We start from the raw sequence: 12,803 nt of genomic DNA, 5'->3' as shown, positions 1-12,803 counted from the left end.
GCCGTCATATATCCACCATATAGATACAGTCGTCATATACATATATCCACCATATAGATACAGCCGTCATATACATATATCCACCATATAGATACAGCCCTCATATACATAACCCCCATATAGATACAGCCTTTATATACATGTATCCCCCATATAGGTACAGCCCCATATACATATATCCCCATATAGATACAGCCTTTATATACATATATCCCCCATATAGATACAGCCCCATATACATATATCCCCCATATAGATACAGCCGTCATATACATATATCCCCCATATAGATACAGCCTTTATATACATATATCCCCCATATAGATACAGCCTTTATATACATATATCCCCCATATAGATACAGCCTTCATATACATATATCCCCCATATAGATACAGCCGTCATATACATATATCCCCCATATAGATACAGCCCCATATATATATATATATATATATCCCCCATATAGATACAGCCGTCATATACATATATCCCCCATATAGATACTGCCCCATATACATATATCCCCCATATAGATACAGCCGTCATATACATATATCCCCCATATATATACAGCCGTCATATACATATATCCCCCATATGGATACAGCCGTCATATACATATATCCTCCATATAGATACAGCCCCATATACATATATCCCCCATATAGACACAGCCCCATAAACATATATCCCCCATATAGATACAGCCGTCATATACATATATCCCCCATATATATACAGCCGTCATATACATATATCCCCCATATGGATACAGCCGTCATATACATATATCCCCCATATAGATACAGCCGTCATATACATATATCCCCCATATAGATACAGCCGTCATATACATATATCCCCCATATAGATACAGCCCCATATACTTATATCCCCCATATAGATACAGCCGTCATATACATATATCCCCCATATAGATACAGCCGTCATATACATATATCCCCCATATAGATACAGCCGTCATATACATATATCCCCCATATAGATACAGCCGTCATATACATATATCCCCCATATAGATACAGCCGTCATATACATATATCCCCCATATAGATACAGCCGTCATATATCCCCAATATAGATACAGCCGTCATATATCCCCCATATAGATACAGCCGTCATATATCCACCATATAGATACAGTCGTCATATACATATATCCACCATATAGATACAGCCGTCATATACATATATCCACCATATAGATACAGCCCTCATATACATAACCCCCATATAGATACAGCCTTTATATACATATATCCCCCATATAGGTACAGCCCCATATACATATATCCCCCATATAGATACAGCCATCATATACATATATCCCCCATATAGATACAGCCATCATATACATATATCCCCCTTATAGATACAGCCTTCATATACATATATCCCCCATATAGATACAGCCGTCATATACATATATCCCCCATATAGATACAGCCGTCATATACATATATCCCCATATAGATACAGCCTTTATATACATATATCCCCCATATAGATACAGCCGTCATATACATATATCCCCCATATAGATACAGCCTTCATATACATATATCCCCCATATAGATACAGCCGTCATATACATATATCCCCCATATAGATACAGCCCCATATATATATATATATATCCCCCATATAGATACAGCCGTCATATACATATATCCCCCATATAGATACTGCCCCATATACATATATCCCCCATATAGATACAGCCGTCATATACATATATCCCCCATATATATACAGCCGTCATATACATATATCCCCCATATGGATACAGCCGTCATATACATATATCCTCCATATAGATACAGCCCCATATACATATATCCCCCATATAGACACAGCCCCATATACATATATCCCCCATATAGATACAGCCGTCATATACATATATCCCCCATATATATACAGCCGTCATATACATATATCCCCCATATAGATACAGCCTTTATATACATATATTCCCCATATAGATACAGCCTTCATATACATATATCCCCCATATAGATACAGCCATCATATACATATATCCCCCATATAGATACAGCCGTCATATACATATATCCCCCATATAGATACAGCCCCATATACATATATCCCCCATATAGATACAGCCGTCATATACATATATCCCCCATATAGATACAGCCCCATATACATATATCCCCGTATAGATACAGCCGTCATATACATATATCCCCCATATAGATACTGCCCCATATACATATATCCCCCATATAGATACAGCCGTCATATACATATATCCCCATATAGATACTGCCCCATATATATATATATATATATATATCCCCCATATAGATACTGCCCCATATACATATATCCCCCATATAGATACAGCCGTCATATACATATATCCCCCATATAGATACTGCCGTCATATACATATATCCCCCATATAGATACAGCCGTCATATACATATATCCCCCATATAGATACAGCCGTAATATACATATATCCCCCATATAGATACAGCCGTCATATACATATATCCCCCATATAGATACTACCCCATATACATATATCCCCCATATAGATACAGCCGTCATATACATATATCCCCCATATAGATACAGCCGTCATATACATATATCCCCCATATAGATACAGCCGTCATATACATATATCCCCCATATAGATACAGCCGTCATATACATATATCCCCCATATAGATACAGCCCCATATACATATATCCCCATATAGATACAGCCGTCATATACATATATCCCCCATATAGATACAGCCGTCATATACATATATCCCCCATATAGAGACAGCCCCCATATACATATAGCCCTCATATACAGCCCCCATATACATATAGCCCTCATATACAGCCCTCATATACATATAGCCCTCATATACAGTCCCCATATTCATATATCCCCCATATAGATACTGCCCCATATACATATATCCCCCATATAGATACTGCCCCATATACATATATCCCCCATATAGATACAGCCGTCATATACATATATCCCCCATATAGATACAGCCGTCATATACATATATCCCCCCATATAGATACAGCCGTCATATACATATATCCCCCATATAGATACTACCCCATATACATATATCCCCCATATAGATACAGCCGTCATATACATATATCCCCCATATAGATACAGCCGTCATATACATATATCCCCCATATAGATACAGCCGTCATATACATATATCCCCCATATAGATACAGCCGTCATATACATATATGTCCCATATAGATACAGCCCCATATACATATATCCCCATATAGATACAGCCGTCATATACATATATCCCCCATATAGATACAGCCGTCATATACATATATCCCCCATATAGAGACAGCCCCCATATACATATAGCCCTCATATACAGCCCCCATATACATATAGCCCTCATATACAGCCCTCATATACATATAGCCCTCATATACAGTCCCCATATTCATATATCCCCCATATAGATACTGCCCCATATACATATATCCCCCATATAGATACTGCCCCATATACATATATCCCCCATATAGATACAGCCGTCATATACATATATCCCCCATATAGATACAGCCGTCATATACATATATCCCCCATATAGATACAGCCGTCATATACATATATCCCCCATATAGATACAGCCGTCATATACATATAGCCCTCATATACAGCCTCCATATACATATATCCCCCATATAGATACAGCCGTCATATACATATATCCCCCATATAGATACAGCCCCCATATACATATAGCCCTCATATACAGCCCCCATATACAGATAGCCCTCATATACAGCCCTCATATACATATAGCCCTCATATACAGCCCCCATATACATATAGCCCTCATATACAGCCCCCATATACATATAGCCCTCATATACAGCCCCCATATACATATAGCCCTCATATACAGCCCCCATATACATATAGCCCTCATATACAGCCCCCATATACATATAGCCCTCATATACAGCCCCCATATACATATAGCCCTCATATACAGCCCTCATATACAGCCCTCATATACATATAGCCCTCATATACAGCCCCCATATACATATAGCCATCATATACAGCCCCCATATACATATAGCCATCATATACAGCCCCCATATACATATAGCCATCATATACAGCCCCCATATACATATAGCCCTCATATACAGCCCCCATATACATATAGCCATCATATACAGCCCCCATATACATATAGCCCTCATATACAGCCCTCATATACATATAGCCATCATATACCGCCCCCATATACATATAGCCCTCATATGCAGCCCCCATATACATATAGCCATCATATACAGCCCCCATATACATATAGCCCTCATATACAGCCCCCATATACATATAGCCCTCATATACAGCCCTCATATGCATATAGCCATCATATACAGCCCCCATATACATATAGCCATCATATACAGCCCCCATATACATATAGCCCTCATATACAGCCCTCATATACATATAGCCATCATATACAGCCCTCATATACATATAGCCATCATATACAGCCCCCATATACATATAGCCCTCATATACAGCCCTCATATACATATAGCCATCATATACAGCCCTCATATACATATAGCCATCATATACAGCCCCCATATACATATATGGTGAGATTTATCAAAATTTGTGTAGCTCATAAGTGGTACATTTGCCCATAGCAACCAATCAGATCGCTTCTTTAATTTTTAGAGGCCTTTAAAAAAAAAAATAATAATTAAAGAAGCGATCTGATTGGTTGCTATGGGCAACTACGCCACTCTTCCTTTACAAAGGTTTTGATAAATCTCCCCCATTGTCCCCATATAGATCCCAATATAAATTCATGGTGAGATTTATCAAAACCTGTGTAGAGGAAAAGTTGCCCCGTTACCCATAGCAACCAATCAGATCGCATTTTCAGAGGCCTCTTTAAAAATAAAAGAAGCGATCTGATTGGTTGCTATGGGCAACTGGTCAGCTTTTTTCTCTGTACAGGTTTTGAGGAATCTCCCCCCATAATTCCATCTATTGGTACGGCCTGCAGTTGCCTAGTGATGGCGGACACACCAAGGCCTAGTATAAGCCTAGAAATGCTGTGACAGCGTGATCGCCAATGTCAGTCATTATCAACCGCCACCTTTCTGCAAAATAAAAATACCGGCCATGCTAATTTGCATAATTAATTATATATGCATGACATCACAGGATACACGTATGCAGGGAAAATTTTGTCCTATTCTGACCCGATCTGTAGTTTATAACAGTTTCATATTTGTTTTGATGGGACTTTTTGATTTTTGATCATTTTTTTTAAATTAAATTTCCATGCCCTGATACAGCCTGTGGCCCAGCAGATTCCCCAAACGAAAACGAAAACTGGTGTATAGTATAGGTCATTGTTTCCCAACCAGGGGTGCCTCCAGCTGGTGCAAAACTATAACTCCCAGCATGCCCTGATACAGCCTGTGGCCCAGCAGATTCCCCAAACGAAAACTACAACTCCCAGCATGTAGGACTATATAGTGGTGTATAGTATAGGTCAGTGTTGCCAAACCAGTGGTGCCTCCAGCTGTTGCAAACGGCTGTCCGGGCATGCTGGAAGTTGCAGTTTTGCAACACCTGGAGGCGCTCTGGTTGGGAAACGCTGGTTTAGGTTATGGTGCAACATTCCGGGAGTCGGAGGATTGGTTGGATAAATACCGGCCATTGCATTGCCGGTATTTTTAATATAAAAATACCGGCAGTGTGGTCAAAATACCGGCTGTGCCGGTAAAATACCGGCCAGTTGGCGATCCTAGCTGCCAGCTGCAGGGTAGCAGCCAGGTATGGCACGTGCCCGGCTCCCTCACCTGACTCATGACTTAGATATCAGTCATGGGTCGGGAAGGGGTTAAACTGCTCCAGAACAATGAAATCTGACCTCTGATTGGTTGCTATGGGCAACTAAGACAGTTTTACTTAATGAGGCCTGGCTTTGTGTTAACGAGGGAAGCGGTCAGTGATGTCATAGCTGGAAATGTTTTAATTTTACACTTGGAAAAAAAAAATCTTAAAGGGGCCGTTCACCTTTTGCCACTTCTGTACATGTGGTAACAGGCAACGTGGTCCCCTGTAGATAGGATCAGACTATAGTAGCGGCAGCGCAGGGGACTAATGGATTGTGGGAGGAAGCAAATTACAGCAGGGCGCTAAGTACGGCGGATTTTCTATCCCATTATTCCATTCTATTGTCACCGTCCTGGAGATCCACATTTGCAGTTTTATTGTCTCCGTTTTTTCTTATTGATCGCTCTAATAAATTGTGAGCCATTTCCCATAAGTAACGTAAGGCAGCCGCGACCCCGCAGTCATCCCGCCATGTTCCTGCGGGGACGCCATCAGTGACGGAAACCGAGAGAACGACCGTCTTGGCACCAGGCAACGGGGATAAATATTTCATACAGTCTCATTCTGGACATTTTCCACTAAAATGAGTATTTTTTATCTGTGGCTGTGAAGGTTGGGCGACAACCAACATGGCCTTCACTGTGTCCCCTGCAAAATGTCCAAAATCTAACCATAAGGGGGCAGAAGACAGATCACTGCATAGCTGGGCTTCAGATTCCGTGTCACACACAGATTCATTAAAGAAACACTCCTGTTATTTTGCTCATTTTGAGATTAATGCAGGGGTTCTTGTGTATGCTTTGTGCTTACTTGTTTTAGCGGATGTTGCAGGCACGGATTTTTCAGCCATACTGATTGCAATTCCATCACTGAAATTATTTCCTAATGTCGCCTCCATTTCCCGTTTATTCAACTGCTGAAGTGGGTTGATTTCAGTTCACACTAGGAGCAGTTTATAACTACTATATATCCTGATCCTATAGAGATAGTAGCAGTATACAGATAGGGCAGGAGGGGAGGTATTAACTACAATATATCTTGATCCCATAAAGATAGCAGCAGCAGTATACAGAGAGAGCTGGGAAGGGAGGTGTATAACTACTATGTATCCTGATGCCATAGAGATAGCAACAGTATACAGTATACAGATAGAGCTGGAGGGGAGGTGTATAACTACTATATATCCTGATCCTATAAAGATAGCATTAGTATACAAATAGAGCTGGAGGAGAGGTGTATACCTACTATATATCCTGATCCCATAGAGATAGCAGCAGCAGTATACAGACAGCGCTCAATGGGAGATGTATAACTACTATATTTATTATTTATCCTGATTCCATAGAGATTGCAGCAGTATACCGATAGAGCTGGAGGGGAGGTGTATAACTACTACATATCCTGATCCTATAAAGATAGCATTAGTATACAGATAGAGCTGGAAGAGAGGTGTATACCTACTATATATCCTGATCCCATAGAGATAGCAGCAGCAGTATACAGACAGAGCTCAATGGGAGATGTATAACTACTATATTTATCCTGATTCCATAGAGATAGCAGCAGTATACAGATTGAGCTGGAGGAGAGGTGAAAAACTACTGTATAACCTGATCCAATAGAGAAAGCAGCAATACACAGATAGAGCTGGTGAGAATGTGTATAACTACTATATTTCCTGATCCCATAGAGAAAGCAGTAGTATACAGCTAGAGCTAGGAGAGTAGGTATATAACTACTAATTAGTCTGATCCTATAAAGATAGCAGTAGCAGTATACAGATAGAGCTGGAGGAGAGGAGTATAACTGCTATATATATAATTATCCTATAGAGATAGAAGCAGTGGTGTACACATAGAGCTGGAGGGGAGGTGTATAGCTGCTATATATCCTGATCCCAGAGAGATAGAAGCAGCAGTATACAAATAGAGCTGGAGGAGAGGTGTGCAACTACTATATATCCATAGAGATAACAGCAGCAGTATACTGATAGAGCTGAAGGGGAGTTTATACAGACTATATATCCTGATCCCATAGAGATAGCAGCAGTATACAGATAGAGCTGCACCTGTGTTGGAGTGTAACTGATGACGCTGATGGACTAGTGATGTTGAGTGTGTGTGATTTAAAAAAAAGAAGAAACCTGGAGTGCTTCTTTAACCGTCTGACTAATATCTTAGCTACATCTATATGTCTGATGATCTGGAGCCAACCCCAGATGGGAACACCAGATGCAACAATGTGTAGTACACCTAGCATCACATCTGATGCCCCATGGGTAGAAATTGGCTACGATGCCGGACCTATGGACCATACGGCATAGTGACCCCAAACTACCCCCACCCTCCCCCTTCCCGACGGCATGCAACGTCGGATCTTTGGACATACAGTATGTGAACTCTACGTGAGTCTAACTTATAATATCTGATTCTGATGTAGCAGAGCTGTTGTGGTCATTCATCACTATGGTTGTGTTTGTCGGATATAACATTGATATTAAAGGAAACCTTTTTTTTTTTTTTTTTTCAACTGGTGCCAGAAAGTTAAAGGGGTATTCCAGGCAAAAACTTTTGTTTATATATATCGACTGGCTCCCGAAAGTTAAACAGATTTGTAAATTACTTCTATTAAAAATCTTAATCCTTTCAGTACTTATGAGCTTCTGAAGTTAAGGTTGTTCTTTTCTGTCTAAGTGCTCTCTGATGACACGTGTCTCGGGAAACGCCCAGTTTAGAAGCAAATCCCCATAGTAAACCTCTTCTAAACTGGGCATTTCCCTAGACAGGTGTCATCAGAGAGCACTTAGACAGAAAAGAACAACCTTAACTTCAGAAGCTCATAAGTACTGAAAGGATTAAGATTTTTTTAATAGAAGTAATTTACAAATCTGTTTAACTATCTGGAGCCAGTTGATATATATATATATATATATATATATATATATATATATATATATATAAAGTTTTTGCCTGGAATACCCCTTCAAACAGATTTTTAAATTACTTCTATTAAAAAATCTCAATCCTTCCAGTACTTATTAGCTGCTGAATACTACAGAGGAAATTCTTTTCTTTTTGGAACACAGAGCTCTCTGCTGACATCACGACCACAGTGCTTTCTGCTGACATCTCTGTCCATTTTAGGAACTGTCCAGAATGGGAGAAAGTCCCCATAGCAAACATATGCTGCTCTGGACAGTTCCTAAAATGGACAGAGGTGTCACCAGAGAGCTCTGTGTTGCAAAAATAAAAGAATTTCCTCTGTAGTATTCAGCAGCTAATAAGTACTGGAAGGATTAAGATTTTTTTTAATAGAAGTCATTTTCAAATCTGTTTAACTTTCTGGCACCAGTTGATTAAAAAAAAAGAAGAAAAAAAAAACGTTTTCCACCGGAGTACCCCTTTAAGTAAAAAATACACCTTGATGCCAAGACAAACACATCTTCATCAGACAAGCTCAACACTGCTACAATTATAATCATGCATTACAGTTCTGCACGGAGTACAGGTGTTGTCCAGGACTAGAAAACGCGTCAGCTTTCTTCCAATAACAGCGCCACATCCGTCTACAGGTTGTGTTTGGTATTGCAATAGATATGAGCCGCAATACCATATGCAACCTATGGACAGGTGCGGGCCGGTGATCACGTATTATTACCATACGCCCCTGTCACTCACAGACCGTCTATATAGGACGCGGTTTATTGCGCCCGTTACTCGCGGGTGGCGGGGGATTATTTTCATTTTCCGGTTCACTGATTCACTTTATTGCATTGTTAAATAAAATGTTAAAGTTTTATGAGGCCCGAGCAGAATGAAGGATGGATGTGGCGGTTTTACGGTATCATACATACGGTTATTATAGATTTACCGCCTTGTAATAATGGATATTATATAGAAGCGCTCGTGGCAAACAATGATATGTCACATGGACCTCGGGCGTCTGAATAAATAAATGAATGAATAATAAATCCTAATAATTGTATAATGAATAAATAATAATACAACTCTGCAGTATAATAATATATTTTATGTTTGAGTCTATTTTCTCATCATTCGATCTATCCTTCTGATACTTATCACAGCTGAGGTTTTGTTACAGTTAAAGGGGAGCCAGCACCGGGAGCGCATGACGTCATAGCCCCGTCCTTCCCATCTCAGTAGCAGCATCGACAGGTCAATGTTTAGTGTTAAGCCTTTCCTTTCTGTGCTGTCCATGAAAGGTAAATCAAGGCTTCTTTGTCATCTCAGTAGCAGCAGCGGCAATGACAGGTCAATGCTTAGTGTTATCCTTTCCTTGCTGTGCTGTCCATGAAACATAAATTAAGGCTTCCTTCTCATTGCAGTAGCACCAGCGGCATCAGGTCAGTACTTAGTATAATCCTTTCCTTGCTTTGCTGTTAATAAAAGGTAAATGAAGGCTTCCTTCTCATCGTAGTAGCAGCTGAGGCGGCAGTAGGTCATTGCTTAGTGTAACCCTTTCCTTTTTATCTCAGCAATATAATTGCTTAGCGTAAGCGCTTCTTTGCTGGGCTACTGCTGTTTCTATCCTTTCTGCTCAACTAGCACCCTGCATACAAGTGCATCAGGGCCCTTCCCCTGCATACACCATCTAAAGTAGTGTACTGTGTAAATCACCAGCCTAGCACAGTGCCAGTCTGTCCAGTCTAGCACACTTTTTCCAGCATTAAGCCAAAGCATAATTGTGTGTGATGTGGTGTTCTGTGATTAACCAGAGAAATAAGTGAGGAAGTAACTGTGTGTGTGCTATTTCCAAACGGCCAAGTTTTGATTCCACTTCCTCAATGTATACAGAATGAGAAATATCTGTGCACCATGGGGGACTCTCAGGGCCTCATTTACTCTTTTAGATAAGAGTCTCTTTTATGTTTGTTTTTCAGTAACTCTTTCAGTTCCCTGTGTGACTCTGGTGTTTTTGGTTGGTTCTAGATGCGGATCTGGAGTTCAGCACCGTCCAATGGGGAGACAGCGGCCTCTATTACTGCCTTGTTGCTGTTTCCGACGATCTTGAAGGGAAAAATGAAGATCGTGTAGAGGTCCTTGTAATGGGTAAGTGCTACAATTCAATGCTTGTTTGGGAAATTGTGGATCTTTTTTGAGAGATGTTGAGCTCTTCTGATCGTCTGCTAAAATGTACGTTCGGGAGACAGAGACGTAATGGGACCCCATATCCTCTGCAGGATCCCCTATAGATGTCAGAGATTCCCTATATCCTCTGCAGGATCCCCTATAGATGTCAGAGATTCCCTATATCCTCTGCAGGATCCCCTATAGATGTCAGAGATTCCCTATATCCTCTGCAGGATCCCCTATAGATGTCAGAGATTCCTATATCTTCTGTAGGATCCCCTATAGATGTCAGAGATTCCCTATATCCTCTGTAGGATCCCCTATAGATGTCAGAGATTCCTTTATCCTCTGCAGGATCCCCTATAGATGTCAGAGATTCCTATATCCTCTGTAGGATCCCTATAGATGTCAGAGATTCCTATATCCTCTGTAGGATCCCCTATAGATGTCAGAGATTCCCTATATCAGCTGTAGGATCCCCTATAGATGTCAGAGATTCCCTATATCCTCTGTAGGATCCCTATAGATGTCAGAGATTCCTATATCCTCTGTAGGATCCCCTATAGATGTCAGAGATTCCTATATCCTCTGTGTGATCCCTATAGATGTCAGAGATTCCTATATCCTCTGTAGGATCCCCTATAGATGTCAGAGATCCCTATATCCTCTGTAGGATCCCCTATAGATGTCAGAGATCCCTTATATCCTCTGTAGGATCCCTATAGATGTCAGAGATCCCCTATATCCTCTGCAGGATCCCTATAGATGTCAGAGAGTCCCAATATCCTCTGTAGGATCCCCTATAGATGTCATAGATTTCCTATATCCTCTGCAGGATCCCCATAGATGTCAGAGATCCCTTATATCCTCTGTAGGATCCCTATACATGTCAGAGATTCCCTATATCCTCTGTAGGATCCCTATAGATGTCAGAGATTCCTATATCCTCTGCAGGATCCCCTATAGATGTCAGATTCCCTATATCCTCTGTAGGATCCCCTATAGATGTCAGAGATTCCATATATGCTCTGTAGGATCCCTATAGATGTCGGAGATCCCTTATATCCTTTGTAGGATCCCCTATAGATGTCAGAGATCCCTTATATCCTTGGTAGGATCCCCTATAGATGTCAGAGATTCCTTATATCCTCGGTAGGATCCCCTATAGATGTCAGAGATTCCTTATATCCTCTGTAGGATCCCCTATAGATGTCAGAGATTCCCTATATCCTCTGTAGGATCCCCTATAGATGTCAGAGATCCCTTTGACATCTATGGGGGATCCTACAGAGGATATAAGATTCCCTATATCCTCTGTAGGATCCCTATAGATGTCAGATATTCCCTATATCATCTGTAGGCTCCCCTATAGATGTAAGAGATTCCATATATACTCTGTAGGATCCCTATAGATGTCAGAGATTCCTATATCCTCTGCAGGATCCCTATAGATGTCAGAGATTCCTATATCCTCTGTAGGATCCCTATAGATGTCAGAGATTCTTATATCCTCTGTAGGATCCCCTATAGATGTCAGAGAGCCCTTAAAACCTCTGTAGGATACCCTATAGATGTCAGAGATTCCTATATCCTCTGCAGGATCCCTATAGATGTCAGAGATTCCTATATCCTCTGTAGGATCCCTATAGATGTCAGAGATTCCCTATATCCTCTGCAGGATACCCTATAGATGTCAGAGATTCCCTATAGCCTCTGCAGGATACCCTATAGATTTCAGAGATTCCTTATATCCTCTGTAGGATCCCCTG

At 40.6% G+C, this 12,803-nt stretch overlaps 1 protein-coding gene across 4 annotated transcripts in view; it reads left to right on the top strand.

Moving 5' to 3' along the window:
• The window catches only part of ILDR2 (immunoglobulin like domain containing receptor 2), a 301,458-nt gene that overhangs the window by 133,684 nt on the left and 154,971 nt on the right, over nt 1-12,803 (top strand). For all 4 annotated transcript variants that reach the window (XM_056559850.1, XM_056559848.1, XM_056559849.1 and 1 more), the window contains exon 3: nt 10,894-11,013. In XM_056559850.1, the coding sequence (XP_056415825.1) occupies nt 10,894-11,013 (120 nt within the window). The remainder of the gene's footprint in view (nt 1-10,893; nt 11,014-12,803) is intronic.

Source organism: Hyla sarda, chromosome 2, assembly GCF_029499605.1.
Source record: "Hyla sarda isolate aHylSar1 chromosome 2, aHylSar1.hap1, whole genome shotgun sequence".
Taxonomy (NCBI): Eukaryota; Metazoa; Chordata; class Amphibia; order Anura; family Hylidae; genus Hyla; species Hyla sarda.
Note: the sequence above shows the minus strand (reverse complement) of the source record. Positions and strands in the feature narration are given on the sequence as shown.